The 16437-nt window shown below is 39.2% G+C and overlaps 1 protein-coding gene across 1 annotated transcript in view; it reads right to left on the reverse strand.

Annotated features, from left to right (window-relative positions):
* Positions 1–16437, reverse strand: part of syne1b (spectrin repeat containing, nuclear envelope 1b) — a 98438-nt gene that overhangs the window by 10319 nt on the left and 71682 nt on the right. Inside the window, exons 107-136 of the mRNA XM_042500233.1 lie at positions 16123–16296; positions 15049–15180; positions 14513–14709; positions 14189–14321; positions 13391–13573; positions 13056–13205; positions 12611–12787; positions 12340–12495; positions 11629–11784; positions 11304–11474; positions 10503–10636; positions 10113–10317; positions 9695–9877; positions 9437–9583; positions 9190–9344; positions 8769–8916; positions 8588–8682; positions 8047–8281; positions 7463–7657; positions 6909–7034; positions 6357–6512; positions 4895–5053; positions 4300–4466; positions 3982–4144; positions 3235–3422; positions 2968–3118; positions 2654–2836; positions 1631–1768; positions 856–1047; positions 401–728 (exon numbers count right to left, since the gene is read on the reverse strand). Of these exons, the coding sequence (XP_042356167.1) occupies positions 401–728; positions 856–1047; positions 1631–1768; positions 2654–2836; positions 2968–3118; positions 3235–3422; positions 3982–4144; positions 4300–4466; positions 4895–5053; positions 6357–6512; positions 6909–7034; positions 7463–7657; positions 8047–8281; positions 8588–8682; positions 8769–8916; positions 9190–9344; positions 9437–9583; positions 9695–9877; positions 10113–10317; positions 10503–10636; positions 11304–11474; positions 11629–11784; positions 12340–12495; positions 12611–12787; positions 13056–13205; positions 13391–13573; positions 14189–14321; positions 14513–14709; positions 15049–15180; positions 16123–16296 (5077 nt within the window). The remainder of the gene's footprint in view (positions 1–400; positions 729–855; positions 1048–1630; positions 1769–2653; positions 2837–2967; positions 3119–3234; positions 3423–3981; positions 4145–4299; positions 4467–4894; positions 5054–6356; positions 6513–6908; positions 7035–7462; positions 7658–8046; positions 8282–8587; positions 8683–8768; positions 8917–9189; positions 9345–9436; positions 9584–9694; positions 9878–10112; positions 10318–10502; positions 10637–11303; positions 11475–11628; positions 11785–12339; positions 12496–12610; positions 12788–13055; positions 13206–13390; positions 13574–14188; positions 14322–14512; positions 14710–15048; positions 15181–16122; positions 16297–16437) is intronic.

Below are 16437 nucleotides of genomic sequence, written 5' to 3' on the forward strand. Positions count from 1 at the left end.
AGAGAAATTATTATTCTGTTAAAAAACAAATTGCATGACTTTTTTTTTTTTTAGACTTTTACCTGATCTTTGCTTCTCTGAGAAATACTGGATACTTCACCCCTTTCATCCAGAATTCAGTAATTAATAATTATTCAAGTGAAACAACCTGAGAATTTTAGAGGGGGAAATCCCCTGTGGTCGACCTTATCAAAACTCAAAGACTTGCAACCTGCAACCTGTGACAAAGTGTGGCAACTAGACACTAACCCCCCTATTCAAGGATGCTCTTCCTTCTCACTTAACTGTTTTTGCTTCTCAAAAAAAGCCGCCATACCTCAAACACTTTTGTTCTAAATCACGTTTCTTAAAAGTCTCCGTTATCACTTCAACTTTAAGCAGAATGTGTTTGGAAACTAACCTGACAAGGCTGAGGCAGGTCGCTGGAGGAAGTCTCCCTCCTCGCTCTGCTGCTCTCTCAGGGCCCTGCTGGCGCTCTCCAGCCCGCGGCTCAGGTCGTAGTCGTGGTCCCACTCAAGAGGAATGGAGTCCACGCTGGCTGGCGTGTCCCTGCCCGAACGCTCGGTCCGGAGCTGAGCCGCCAGGGAGGCTGAGCGGCCGGAGGAGGGCAGAGGTGACAGGAAGCCATCCCCCAAACGGTCGCCCCATGGGAGGCTGGACAAATCACCGGGCTCGTCCAGCTCCAGCTCGCGGTCCGAGAATGACACTTCGGTATCGTCATCTGCAAGCTAAAGAAAAAGCAAAAACACAACATTTACAATCTGTGCTTCAGATTTGAGCACTTGGAATTGAGCCACAATAGATAGTGAAATCATGGATGACAAAAAAAAAAAAATTCTCAGTTTCAGTTCTTACAGGAAGCCGGATGAGCTTTTTGTAGTAGCGCTCCACTCTGCCAAACACTTCCTGGCAGTAGCGCTGCAGCTCCTCCAGCTCCTCCTCGATGACAGCTGCATCCAGAGGCTCACTCTTCTCTATCAGCGCCTCTCCCTGGTGGAAGATGTGCTCGATCTTGGCTGTCGTGAGAGAGATCTCCTGCTGGAATGACTGTGGGAACGAAGGAGGAAGAGCACAGATAAACAAAAATGCATTACTTGTGTTTTTCCTGCTAAACACAAGACTCTTTCAAAGTCTCAATTTACAAATAGACAACTGTTCCAAGATGTTAATTTACTGATTTGATTTAATAATTTCAATGTTCAGTATGACTTGTGAGATGGTCATCTTAGCAATATCAGTTAGTCTAGCTGCTCATCACAATCAGAAATATCAGAATATATGAAACAACAGGGCTTCATAGTTTTTAAAACATGTCAAAAATGTAACATCACAAATTCTTTCTCAATTCATATTCAGGCCTTCTACATTATAGTAAGATCATTCAAAGAGATTGTCACTTTTGAAATTAATCAAAACTGAACATGTTTTTTTGCTCACTTAGTCTGCTATAGAAATAAAATGAAAAATATTAAGTGTGCAAGACATTCTCAAATGCAAAAATCCTCAGGAATTATAAAGCTACAATAAATCTTGAACCATATATACATGCACATCTACTGGTCAATACATATAAAATAAAAGTGTAGTCATGCTTTTGAAATATTTTTCTGCTCCACTGTGACAAACCTACCCTGAGTTGTTTGATCTTGGCCTGAATGTCACACTCAGAGAAGTGTTCGATGTTGGTCAGCTGCAGGTCCATCTCTGTCAGCCACACCAGGATGCCGTCTCTGGCCGTCTCAAACTCCTCTCTCTGACTAATAAAGTGCTGCACATTTGACAAAGAGATGCTGCTGTTAGAATGATCTACACTTGTTATATATACTGTAAAATCTGACAAGCTGATCTTTAAAATTAAATCTAGGAAACTGATTGCCTACAAAACATAACTCTTCAGTAGAGCTGGGTATCAGTACTCAATACTTTCAAAGTACTGACCAACATAACCCAAATACCAAGTACTGTTGAAACTTCTTCATTCAGATGATACCTTCATTTAATCTTTTCTGTACCCAGATCTACAAAATATGACTACTTATATGGTTTTGTACAAAGCCAGTTATCACCATCAGTCTTTGGTTGAATGCAACATGTGATTGGCCCACAACACCAGCAGCTACAACCCAGACGGTGAAGTCAAGCACTGTGTATTTGTTGTTTTTGGCAGTTCGACATGTCTAGATGCCACCAAAAATGGCTCCCTGTGGAAATGGCTCAACTTCTGATGGTATTTAACACAACTGAATGATTCCATTCAAATGATGGGTATTGAATGCAGTCGCAAGAAAATGGTATTACTTGAAGGGTACTGTATTGGTGCTGATAACAATATGTATTTATGTATACTTATGTCAACATAGATTAAGACTACTTAGATTTAATTTCCTTTTTCAAGGCAATCGGTATACTGAGTTTATATTTTTTTGTAATATCAACTTTTACTAACCTGTAACAACTTTTTACAGATTTTGCAGTAATAGACTAGTGATGTATAATGTATGCAGTGTAAACTAAGTATTGTTAGTCATTGATTAAACATAGAATTAAACACACAGGCAGAACACACACATGCTACTGTGTAACAAAAATTCAGTTAAGTGTGTGGAAACTTTGATTTCACTAAAAGAACAACATGAATGTATGATGTGTGTACCTTAAGCCTGCGGAGGATGGATGCCACCCTCTTCTGCAGGTTGTCCCATCGCTGATTGGCATCTTGAGCCATCTCCCTCAGACGACAGGAAGAGTCAGTGCGGTTTTCTCTGGCCAGGCGGCGATATTGCTTATTGATTAACTCCAGCTGGGTTAGGCTTTCATGGACTTGTCTCTGAAAGGCCTACAGAAACATATAATCATATTAATATGTTTCTAATGAAAAGCACCATCCCACTGGGTCAAGAAAAAAGGAATTTGTCATGTGTCCTGTCTCCGTTTTTTTATAGTTTACACAGAATAGTTTTGAAATACCTCAAATTTCTTAAGTTCCTCCTTGGCTACAGTGTAAAGTACACCAGAGGAGTTGGGCAGAGCAGCAGTCTTCTCTGAAGTGGCCAGCCACTCCTCAAATCGTGCAAAGTCATCTAGGAATTTCTGCCACAAACGCCACGTCTCCCCAATCCTAACAGAGGGAAACACTAGTGAAGGTGTGGTTGGGAAAACGCAATATTTACATAACTACTACCTGTTTTCAATCCATACTATATTTTTGTTTTCATCCAACATCTGACATCTTACTTGAGTCTCCTCTCCATAGACAAGGCACAGATGCTCCTCCAGCGGCGATCAAGGCTACGAGTCGCCTGCTGGATGGAGTCGCACTCTGCATCAGTTGCGCAAGCGTCACAGTCGTGCAGGAGAACCTCGCAGAGATTCAGTACAGACGCCACTCCTGTACTGTGCTTCTCAATGTCACGCTGAAGCTCCTGAGTGGTGAGAAAAGATTATCATATATTTAAACATTTTTTTAAAATAATTATAATTTTTAAGCAGTTTTTAGGCAAAATACTTGAAGTTTTTTTGTCAATTTACTTTTACATTTATTTATTTATTACTGTTAATTTTCCACTAATCTACTTTTACTTTTTAGTAATTTCTTGCTAATTTTAGGGCCATTTTTCAAAGAAAAAGCCAGCTTGCAAAGGTTTCAAAGGGTTAAAGGACCACAGAAATATATGCTATTCGTAAAAAGCGTTCTTATTTTAGCTGGCCCATTTAAGTAAACTGCACATTTTTTAGACATCTTGATATGCCCCCTCTGTCAGGGGGATTGACTATCTTGGCAAAGGAAAGTGCTCACTCGGGTGGATTTTAACAATGTGTGCACAATATTTTTTTTAGAAATAAGCCTTTTTGTGTGTACAGAAGAATTCTTAGATCTTTTATTTCAACTTGTGAAAAATAGGTGTAAATACAAAAAAAAAAAAAAAAAAATTTTTCAGCAATTCAGTGTACATCTATGTACTGTAGTGTACATTATGTTACCTGCTGCAGATCGAGCTTTCTCTGAATCTCCTGGAAGTCACAGCAGTCGTAGGCGATGGGTTTGGACAGCTCGGTCTCGATGTGGGCCAGCCAGGACCGAAGGCTGCTCATGTTCTTATCCAGCTGCTGCACGGCCACCAGAGTTTCTCTCAGCTTCTTCACTCTTTAACATTATTCATACAACTCTGTCAGTAAAATCTAATTCAACATTCTCTAAAAAGTAATGAAAACAGCAATGGTTTTGTGTTTTATTCTGTATGTACTGGACAAATCAGAGGACTATTTGAGCTAGTCAGATGTGAATGTGTGTCCCTTCACCTGGCTCCAATGAGATCCAGGAGGTGCTGCCAGCGGTCGCTGACTTTGTTGAGTTTTTGTTCAATTTCAGCTGCTTTGCTCTTGTGACTGGCTCTAGCCAGGCGCTCTCCCAACAAGTGCAGCTGCAGCTTGTTCTCCTCAGCCACAGTGATCTCCTCCTGGTAGTCCTGAGACACAACGCAGCGAAACCAGAGTGAAAAACTTTTAATGCTGTACTCAAAAGCAACAGCATGAGAATTGGAGTCAGTAAAATGTATTTTTTAGCTACAGTTAGTTTTAACGTTCATGGCCAATTAATATGTAAGATGCAGAAAATATGTGAGACAGGAAAGGAAAAAAAAGAGATCACTGAAGATATATTGTTTTTTACTTCCGCAGCAGCAGTCACATCTCCTAAATCATCACTCTATCAGTCGTAGCATAGGGTGGGATTATAAGAAGGCAACAGATGAAACAAGGATGAATGACAGATGCATCACTAGAAGTTTTCCATCCAAATGTTTAAAATAATCAGCAGACTCTGCTTTTTTAAAAACAACTGTACTGTCAAATTTTTGCACAAGGAGTTGGATATATCTGAGATATCTCTGCTTACCTTGCGGAGCTTCTCGATCATCTCCTCAATGCTGATGTCTCCATTTTGGGAGACCTTGCTCTCCATGTTGGTGAGCCACTCGCAGAGCTCTTTGTACTTTTCGCTGAATACGGTCCACTCATTCAGCTTCTCGCTCACCTGCTGCCGGCGCAGTGACAGCTGCAGAGGCACAGCGATACATATTCAGTTAAGTGTATCACTGCGCAAACTGCATAAAAACAATCAATGCATGTTAAACTGTAACAAAATTGCATTCATGTCAAAAAGGTCTAAAACGGAAGCGGCATTACAGAGATCACTGCACCGTGACTGATTCATTTGCATCAAGCAGCGAGTGTGTGCTCCTGTGTATTTCCTGTGTGTGTGTTTTATCTACTCTGAACAGGATGCGACCATGACATTGAGGTTTAACTTTGCACACATAGGCAACTGCTCTAGACAAGAAAGTTCCTTTTTAAAATTTGCAGTGAAATGACATTCAAGTAATGAGAAACAGTTAGTGTATTCAGTTAGTGCAGTCAATGTGAGAGAAGAACAAAAAGGAAATGCCTTTTTTAGACACTTGTTTTATTTTTCTAAGTCCTAAAACTGTTTTTTTAAATGCCTTCAAAACTTAGCACCGGATATTTTATGCAAATTTATCAGCGGGCAAAATAGTGGTAGGAACACCAGTGGCACAGCGAACGGCAGATGCAAAATTTTTATTATTTTATAATGTCTTATAGTTGAGTGTTGTAAGTGCATGTATCCATTATATGTATCTTTTTTTGTTTTGTTATTCTATGCAATCTTGATGTAAATATTTACCTTTTTCTCTTTGTTTTACCATAATTGTTATTGCATGCACCTTACTGTATGTTACCTTGATATCTTCATTTCGGTTCTTTTTTTCGTTTTCTTTACTAAAAGCCTAACTTAAGGACAGGTGTTAGCAACTAGCAAAAGCTATAATCTCTACATGTGAAACATCAGTTACTACAGCTTGTTTGTAACAGGCTGAAGTTGTACTATGTTAATTTGCATTGCCCCTATTAAATAAACTATATAAATAAATAAAATATTAATGTTATACTATGAATTTAAAGTCTGAACATACAAACATTCTCCGTCAGTAAGATTCAGTTTCATGTCTAAAATTCATAGTTAATAATATAAATATTCTGTAATTTGTGTTTATGATTGTAAACTGTAACTGATGTTGTTGATACTAAATTACAACAGTCTTAAAATTTTGTTTGACACTAGCACCACTATTTGGCATTTCAAGGAACTGCAGAGACAAGATCAGTGCATCAGAAAGTGAAGCTTACAATAAGTTGTAAATACTTTGTGATACAGGTCGAGGCTATGAAGTAATTGTCCATAGTTTTATTTGAATAATGCTCCAGTGGCTGATCAGATATGCAGTATACTGTTTATTCAGAAAATCAGTGATGCACAGGCAGTGTGTGGTGAATTGTACCTGGTGGCAAATTTCGTCCCATTGTCGATGCAGCAGCTCAATTCGCTCCTGCAGGACAGACAGGTCCTCAGCAGTGATGTAGCAAGACAGGGACTCTCGCAGCACAGTCAGATGGGCCAGATCCCCAGTCCAGCCGTCAAATGTGTTCTCCAGGTCCTGTTATTGCAACAAAAGTGATATTATTGTAACATTCATTATTAAATCTTGCACACAAAACTCTTACCAACACCTCAAGTCCTGAACAACATTAATTAAAGTCCACTATTTAGGAAAAGGTCCCTAATGCGCTGCTGACTTTGAGCCTTGTTTTATCAGTATATGAGGTCTCCTTTGTGTAAAATTGCCACTTAATATTTAAGACTTACCTTACATAACAGTAATTCCTCTATCCCTGCGTATATAAACTTTATTTTCCTGTTAATGTTGGAGTCTAAGGACTTTTTTTTCTATTTGTAAATAATTTTATGACTGAGATATTTAAGTGACATACTGAGTGTAAGTTCTATGCTGAAAATCCTAAAATAAAGGTTTTAAAAAAAATAAGATAGTTACCTTGCAGCGCATCTGCTCAGCTTGCAGATCCTCATGGTGATCAGGAAGAGGCTGAGAAAGCTGCCGTTTGAAGGCTCGAAGTTTCTCTAGTGATCCACCGATACCTCTCTCACATCGCTCCCAGTCCTGTAGAGGATACAAACAATAAGTGCACCTGCATCAGCACAATATAACTTAGTTTTAAACAGAATACAGAATACAGAGAATACACAGAATAACAGGCCTGATGGTACTCTCGGAGTATGGCAATCTTGAATCAGGAGATACTTTAGATATTTGCTCCAGGAGCACACAGATTTGAGGTAACAAACTTATTTGAGGAATAACATTTCAAGACCAAAACATGAAGTGAATAAAAGATACATTTATCTTTAATGTGTATTTTAACTTATTTGGCCATAAGTAAACGCTGGTTGTACCTCTTTGAGGAAATTTTGAAAGAACATTAAAAAAGCTTACAAACTCACTATAATACAAAAAACATTGATAGTATCTCCTAAATGAGGTTGAGATTCCCTGTTCTCCCCACGCTGCTGACAATGTGCCTGGTTTACCTTTAACAAAGTGGCGAGCTCTTTCTTCTGTTCTTCCAGGCAGATGCTGGCATGTTTCCATCGCTCCTGGATATCAGTAAGCTCCGCCTGTAGAGCCACCTCTGCCCGGCTATCAGCTGACAGGAGCAGTTGTCTGCCAGCCTCCACTGTCAGGATGTAGCTGCCCTGCTGACGCTGCAGCACCTTTTCCTTCAGCTGAACCACAAAGCACAATCACACAGACCTGTCACTCTTCAGCATATGTAAACACTACTTACAGTTACCTCTGTGTGAGTATCAAATACGTTTATCACATCAAGAAAAATGAGACACAATTGATTTTTTTAAGCCTCTTTGAATCCAGTCTGCCTCAGTCACTGCTGTAGCTCTATATTTTCCAGGTGGATCTATTCTCTCCACATTTATCATTTAAGATTTTGATCTTGGAGGATTTTTGCCAGAATCCACTTCATAATATTTCTTAGTCACTCTGACAAACATATATGCCTGTTCTGGAGAGATCAGGAGGATGACTAACACAAAATCTGCATCTTTCTGTCCAGCACAATCTAGATAAATCTGAGATAAGATTTTACATTATGTACCTGGACTGCGTCCAGCATGGAGCGCGCTTGTTGCAGAGGCACTGTAGTCCCTGCCTGAAGGGCCTCTGCGGGATGGGAGATCTCCACCAGCCATTTGCGCAGCTTTTCCACCATTTCCCTGTAGCGCTGCCACTGACGGATCAGACCGTCAATGATGCCTCGCCTCTGCTGAGCACGGCGCACTACGCCCTGCCACTGGTTACTCAGGAGAGCCAACTTCAGATTGAACTCATCTCTGCAGAAGAGGGAAGAAGTATAATTAACAAAGGAAGAGTTTTGTGGTTAATAAAGAGCATTTGATTTACTTTTGGTCTCAAAATCTCCAGTTCAGTTTAGTTCAGTTCAATTTATTGTTATTCAAAACCTGTTAAAAGCATGAAGGCAAGAAATTAGTTTCCCAGGTCCAACAGCGTACAGAATAAATAATAGTAGCGAAAATAAACCTTACAAATAAATAGTAATAAATAACCTAAAAACCAACTACTCAAGAGTAATATCATTCAAAATATAGAGCTTTTATATTTGACTTTGGGCACTTTACCTGTCATCCACCTGACCCTGCTCTAACATCCTCTGTCCATCACTGATGATTGAGTGGAGGATCTGCTGCCGGCTGAACATCTCAGCTTGGAACAACTGAAAGATAACATATTGATAATTAATGATTCATAAATAGAAAGGAAGGCAGTTTTCAGGGTCTTTCACTTCAAAGGGACTCCAACCTCATGAGCTTTTTGCTGCTCCATCAAACTCTGGTAGTTCCCAGATATTTCCACTGCCAGATTCTCCTCCGTTTGGACCAAGAACTCCATCCAAGTTTCACACTTCTCCAGGAAGGTCTGCTGCTGCAGCAGGAAGGACTGGAGTTTGCTGCAAGGAGCAAATAAAATATGTAATTTTGATGCCATCCTATTGAATCATGTCCATCACATAGGATATTAGCCATTGCAGTACGTCTGTGGTGTTTTTAACATTATCTGTGCCAGTTGTTTATTCAGTTATTCAAATGACAGTTTTAACTTCTGTATAGTGTCTTGAAAATGTACCAGGGCAGATTCATTTATTTAAAAATGTATTTCCACAAATGGATATAATCTTGTGAAGTTATCTTTAACCTTTTACCATATGTTTTGTGTGTCATACCTGAATCTCTCTGTGGTCTGTGCTGAGGCTGTAGACCAGCTCCTGTTGAGGTTCTGCATGCGTTTGATCTCTGAATCGTTGAGAGGGAGCCGGTAACCGAGCTCATTAAGACGCTCCAGTTCAGGAGCCATGCTGCTGAATTTCAGCATGAGCCTCTGTGGAAGACAAGAGAGAATTGACGAATGTCTCCACTTCAGAACAATCAGTAAAATTTAAAGTAACTGACAAAAGGAAGACATAAAAAAACCTTGAGCTCCTCCATGCGGTCTTGGATGACTGTCGGGTCGGTGGAGCCGTTGGGATCTTGCACCTTCAGAGCCTCCTCAGCTTCAACTATCCAGCTCCCCAGTGAATCCAGCTGATCGTTAAAGGTTTCATAGTCTTGAACTCCAGTCTGGTGCAGAAAAGAAATGTCAGCAACTCATCAGTGTAACAATTATGATACTAACGACTTAAATGGACAACTCAGAGTGAAAACTATTTGTCACGAAGCCCTTTTCTCAACCTGCAGTGCGGTGAGCTGTCTGCTAAGAGCCTGTTCCACAGCAGTCAGCCGCTGGGTGAGCGAGAGGTGATCTGACTGGATGGCAGACGCTGCTGATGTGTCTACTTGTTGTTTCAGCTGATCCCCCAGTTGTTGAAGAACCTGCAGGGAGGCCTGAACTGGAGCTTGGGAGCGAAGCACCTCCTGAGACAAAACACTCATAACATTTAGAGTATGTTTTTCGTTTTTTTTTTTTAATCCTACATGGAAAAAAGTATATGCATCAATTGGGAAGCACACAAATGTGGGGACAAAAATCTTATTAACTCAAAGACGAAACATAATATCATTACATACGGCCTTAAAACACACAGTCATTTACTGATATTATTTTAGATGTAAAATGAGTAAACAGTGCCACAGCTGCGTTCTCACTCACGCTGCATTCTTGGATCCAGTCAGACACTTCCTCGTCAGCGATGTCCTTGCTGCAGGCGAGCTTGAGGAGCTGGTCGGCCTTTTCCTCCTGCAGCTGGATGCTGCTGCAGCTCTGCTCATGAAGCTCCTTGTAGCGCTGCCACAGCTGAAGCAGGGCTTTGCTGCTTCTCAGACGCTCCGCAATCTCCTCCAGTAAGCCCGTCCATCTGGGTGCAAATATGACATGAATCAATGTGAGGGATAATGAAAAGAATTAAAATCTGGCTGCACCTCTATCAGTAACATTATAACATGTGCCTTGATAGTAAAAATGCCTTACTCAATAAATATTTCATATTCTTCGAAAAAGCAAACTAACAATTTCAGAAACATCAGAGTTCGTTAAGATCACCTTGCATTGACGTCCTTGAGTGCGTTGTTGAGAGAATCTGACACTGAAGGATGACACTCCCTCAGCAGCTGGTGGGTAACAGCACCAAACTTTCTGAGACTGCTCTCCTGTTTCTCCAGCTCCTCTTGTAAATCCTTCAAACATGAAAAAAGCAGTGCTTAGTACACTAGCAAGGATAAACAGTATCTAAGACCAAATTGAGAAACATTCCCCTGATTGACTTTTCGATTTTATTGCAAAATACACACACAAGTCAGGCCTGACACCCTGGACATTACCCACTATCATTTTCCCTTTTTTTAAAAAATATTTTGTATTTATTTTTTTACTTATTTATTTTTATATACTTTTTTATATATTTATTTTTCTCATCATTTCTACGTCTTTATATTACTAAGCACTAACTTTACTAATGTTCTAACTGGGATTATTATGTTTTATTTAATTTTCTGTTATTTTCCAAATTTACTGTACAATTCTACTGTTTCTTAATTGCACTGGCCACTTGCTACTTATGAAAGAGGTCTGTGAGATGGTATGGTTTTAGACTGAATAAAGTTTATGGTAAGGTTCTGATAAGTCTTTGTAAAAAAATAATAATAATAATTAATTATAGACGATATATGTGTATATATCGTCTATTTTCTATTTGCTCTACCTGCTTATTTCAATAAAACATTGAAATATAAATACACATATAAATACATATAAATGCAATAAATGTAAACAATAGTGTCTGGATGGCTTCATGCCAACGGACAGGTTTAAAGAATCATAAACCACCTCTTGATCACAACATACCTGCAGACTTTGGACCTGCAGCTGAACAGCCTCCAGAGAGCCTGTGAGGAGGCGGAAACGAGAGACAGAGTACCGTCCCTCCATCAGGTAGCCATTAATCTCTTCTGAAGCTTTCTTGTAGAGACTCCACTGATCCAGTACTGACTTCAGGCTGATTTTCAGTTGTCCTATCTGTTAAAGAAGAAATAAAACACCAACAGTGACATTCAGTGAATTGTAAAGACCGGACAAGCAGAAAGAGCAGAGTAACACAGAATAGATGGGTGTAACTGTAACACATAAAAAACACAGAGTAGAAATAGAGAAAGTGAACAGGGGAGCTTACCAAGTGGTCCAGGTTTGCCCAGGTGTGATTGACACCCTGGAGTGTCTCCATGACGATAGCACAGGCCTCATCGGTCTTGTTCTGGACGAGGGCACAGCCCTGCTCCTCCACCCTCTCTAACTCTTTCTCTTTGTCCTTTACCAATTCTTCCATTTCCTGAAAGATAACAGTTTTCACATGCTAAAAACCTTTGACTTAACGAGGAAATCCCAATCATTTTCATCAAGTCTCGTACTGAAATATCGTTGAAGAAAATGTTGGAAACTCTAGTGATAATAGTTTGCTGAGCTGGAGTATAGAAAGCATATCTTGGTATTAAAGATTTTCAATGTCACCACTGAATATGTAGTCGTTTTTGACAATGTGAAAGTTTGCATAATTTAATAATGAGACTTCTTCTTTAAAAAGACTTAGAAACAAAACATACCAGAAAAGCAAAAGGGTCCTTTCCATAGTACAAAACATTAAAAAATACCAATCTGAGCCTGTTAGTGGCAAAACTGAGAAGTTTTAGTGGAAGTTAATTGATGGGGCGCACCTGCCCCAAGTGGTTACATTGCAGCCTGTTTTGTCACTGCTAGCTACTGGACACAAAACATTCGAAAATGGTGTCCAGATTGAAATATGCCAAAGTTTTTCTTTAAAATATGTGATAATCACAGTATGTATGGATATATATCATGTTTTGACAAAGAAGGAAGAGAAGCCTACCTGGCAGTCTTTGAGAGCATTCTGCACGGATGTTAAATCCTCTATCCGGTGTTTCCTCTTTAACCTTTCTTCCTGATATGCCATCCAGGACTTCAGGGCCTGAACGCTGCTCTCATACTCCAACCACATCTCCAAAAGGCTCTCCAGGAACTGGATCTGGAAGTTGTTGTGTTTTTATAACAAATTTAACTGTAACATCCTGATTTTGCATTAATATATATCAATAACTGTTTGTTTCTTTCATTAACAATATCAAGGTCTATGGCCTCACCCTCTCATTGATGCGGCCTTGTAGGATCTGCCAGCGTCGGTTCATGGCTCCAAGTCGCTCAGCAAAGTCTGTCTTGTCACTGCGCTTGCTCTCCACATCTTGACCACTGATCTGAAGCACTGACTGGTTGACAAAGTCCACAGTCAGCTGCTTACAGCTTAGGTCGACTCTGAAGCCCTGAATCGAAAGAAGACAATAGTGAAATCACAAGCACAATGGCAGACACAGAGTCAACAACAATTATACATTACATCATCAGGTTAGTACTACTTTAAACAAGATATACGCAAAGATGCAACTGAGACAAACATTTAGAATATGGCAGACACAAACCTTTTACATCCTTGAAATGCATGAAATATTTAACATGTATGTAGCTATTACATTAAAGATTCACATCATACGCTTTGCAAACAAAGCGTCAAATAATCTGAAAAATCTGTACCTTGTATTTTTGCAAGTAGTCCTGAATCACATTAGATCCCACTGCACTTTTGAGGTTTTCTTCATCCTCCTCAATGACATTCTCCATCAATGATATCCAGTTAAACAGCTCAGAAATGGCATGACGGGAGGCCAACTTCTCCATTTGGATCTAAATAAACGTGAACCCGTTGAATCAACATGTTGAACATCCAGAATAAGAAAAAATGCACATGATGCCACGGTGAGGGAAAGCTTAAGTAAAAACTTCTGCATAAGAGTGAAGCGGCAGAAAGGTGTAATCCTATTTGCTCTGCAGCAGCTAAGCCTGTTCAGGCTGGCCGCATGTGACGATACCTGATGCAGCTTCTCCTGGACCACTGGGATGCGTGTGAGCAGCTCAGTCCACTGAGTGTCGATGCGTGCCAGGTCAGACCGCAGCACCACAGTGTCCACTTTCTTCAGACGCAGCAGCTGGTTGCCCTCTGTGACCACTGAGCTCTTCAGGCTGGACTTGCCCTCAACTTCCTTTGAAAATTCCTGAGACAGACAGTGACAGGAATCAACAATATAATATAACAATACAACAATATATAATAATAATCAATATTTTACTGTAAAGTGAAGCGCTTATAAATGGGGTCATTGGAGTCACAAAAGTATGGAGATAAAATAAAATTAAAAAAAATGTAAAAATAGTTTTTGCAAAAATGTTTTCATCTTTATATTTCAAAACTTTATTTATTTATTTATTGTTTTATTTATTCATCCTTACAAGTCCATATTTTTAAAAAAAAAAATGTACTTATTCATTATTTTATTTACACATTTATATATTATTTATTAATCTTTATATTTCTACACTTTTAAATTTTTCTTATTTATTTTATTGTTTATTTAAATTTGCAAATTAAAAAAAAAAGTTTTATTTATTATCTTTATATTTCCACATTTCTTTTCTTTTCTTTTCCTTTTTTTTTTTTTACAAGACTGCTATGACTCCATCCTAAACCCAAGCTGTCTTAATACACATAAATTTAGTAGTGCTAACCAGTGTCTACTGGTTGAAGCACTGTTGCTGCCACAGGGCCTGAAGCTCTGGATCAATATAGGTTTAAAATGCAAAAGAAAATCTAAAAAAAACTGTGGTCTTACAAGGAAAGCAGAGAGATGGTCTCTGACAGTCTCCAGCTCCTGTGAGACTAACACCGCCTGCGTATTCCAAAACTCCAGACGCTCCAGAGCAGACTGAAGCCATTCGCTAAGCTCTGCACACTCCCTCTGATACCTGGAAGAAAACAAAAGTTCAGTCATAGAAAAATATAATGCAACAACACTGAGTTCAGATATCACATGTACAGACTTTCGATAAATTTTATTTTGTTCACATCTTAAAAACCCTTCTCAAAGATAAGAATTTCAGTGTTTCCTATGGGAGACCATTTGTATTTGAAGTTCTGATTCTGATGTGTTTCTGACCTGGTCCAGTGTTTTAGGATGGCCTCCAGGCGCTGCAGTTCCTTGTTGACCTTGCTGGTGTTGTTGAGCCAGTGTTCCCCCAGCAGGGCGAGCTGGTTTTCCAGTGCGGGACAGCAAACTGACAGCAAGAGATGTTTGCCCTCATCCAGGACCTGGTGGAGCTTGTGCTGGTTCTCTGTCAGCCTCCCCTTTAGACCCTTTACAGGGAATGGAAAAGGAACAGGCAGACCACAAAATCTTAGAAAAGTGACATTGTAGGTGGAGGTGAGTGCCAGAAAATTAAAAAAAAAGTAAAGCAAATCCTCCGAGAGTAAAACAAAACAACAGCAAGGAGCTCCAAAGAGGAAAAGAAACGAACAAGTGTGTGCTCATTTTGAATTTTGTTATGTCCTCCTTGTTTACAGATCAAATCTTACCATAATACTTCATGTCATTCCTACTTAATCATCATTATTGTATCAAAACAAGGAACCTTGTAAAGACTTTTTATGATCATTATGTCATATCCTAAAATCTGCACTGATGTCATTTTGTACCTGATACAATGAGATTCTGTCCATGAGCCTTTCTTCATTCTCCTCCACCAGGCCAACGGTCGGGATATTCCCTTCAACGGCCTCCAGCTGGCGGTTCAGACTCTGGTAATCCTGCACCAAACGGCACCAAGTCTGAAAATAAAGAATACATTTAAAAATTTTAAAGTGGACTGCATTTATTCATAAGTAAACTCTAGAGAAAGAGTCAAAGAAATTACAGCCACTGTTGTGCTCTCCTGTCAGGGAGGAAAAATAAGATTTCCAGTACAATGTGGGTAAACTTAGCTCTAGAGCCCACCCAATATATATCAGACAGTTTTATCTGCCGGCAGTGGCCCATCAAAAGATAAATCATCATCTACTTATATGTTGTCTGATATGCACCATTTCGCAAGTTTATTTCCAGTAACATAATGCAGAAAAATATGCTTAGAGTAATTCAGAATGACCCAATTCCCAAAGAAGTTTACTGTTTCAGTGCACTGATTTTATTTTTGTCAATGAATTTATTGTTAAACTGTAATATATCCTACCTTCAGTATATATCTTTATGGCAAGTATTGCATAACTGCAAATATATGATATATCGGCGCATACATCAATATCGGTATATTTTACTAATATTGGTTTGGGTATCAGCCCAGAAAATACAGTATTGGTCAGGCTCTGCTAAGCTCCTTTAGCTTTACTTTTCAAACAGGATGCTTTCCCAATTCATAAATATATATAATATATATTCATAATAATATATATATATATATATATATATATTTTTTTTTGTGTAAAGCAGTTTCGGAGCACACAAAGAGAGTTGGACACAACTATTGCAGTACATTTGGCATGGCATGGCATGGAAATATATTTCTTTAATGTGAAAAAACACATATAAACAACACTATTAAATAATTCCCGCACCACTAGCAAATAAAAAATCTTCTGGACCAACATAATTTTTCACATCTTCGGGTCAGAAAAATAGCATTTCAAATAATGACAGTCAGATTTCCTATTATCTTATTTGAATTTTTTCCAAAGAAAAATAATGGTTAACACAAATAGTATTTCCTCTCTCACCTCCAGGATACATTCCAGCTCGACTCCTTTACTGTGCGCCTCTTTGAGGACGCTCTGAGCTTCAGCCAGCGTCTCTTCCAGGGCCTGACTCTCTTTGGGAAGCATCAGAGCGCTGATTTTTCTGAAGTACGTTTCTGTTAGAATCATATGGGACTCCAGACCCTGAAAGAACTCCTAGAAAACAAGATCATACAAAAATGCCAATTAATTTTCTCTCAGTAGTGTATCCAGCTTATGGCTACATGTTCAATGTTTCACACCACTGATTATAGATATTTGTCAATTCCTTCCAGCTGAACAAAGCTCCCACATCGA

Source organism: Plectropomus leopardus, chromosome 14, assembly GCF_008729295.1.
Source record: "Plectropomus leopardus isolate mb chromosome 14, YSFRI_Pleo_2.0, whole genome shotgun sequence".
NCBI classification, from domain to species: domain Eukaryota; kingdom Metazoa; phylum Chordata; class Actinopteri; order Perciformes; family Serranidae; genus Plectropomus; species Plectropomus leopardus.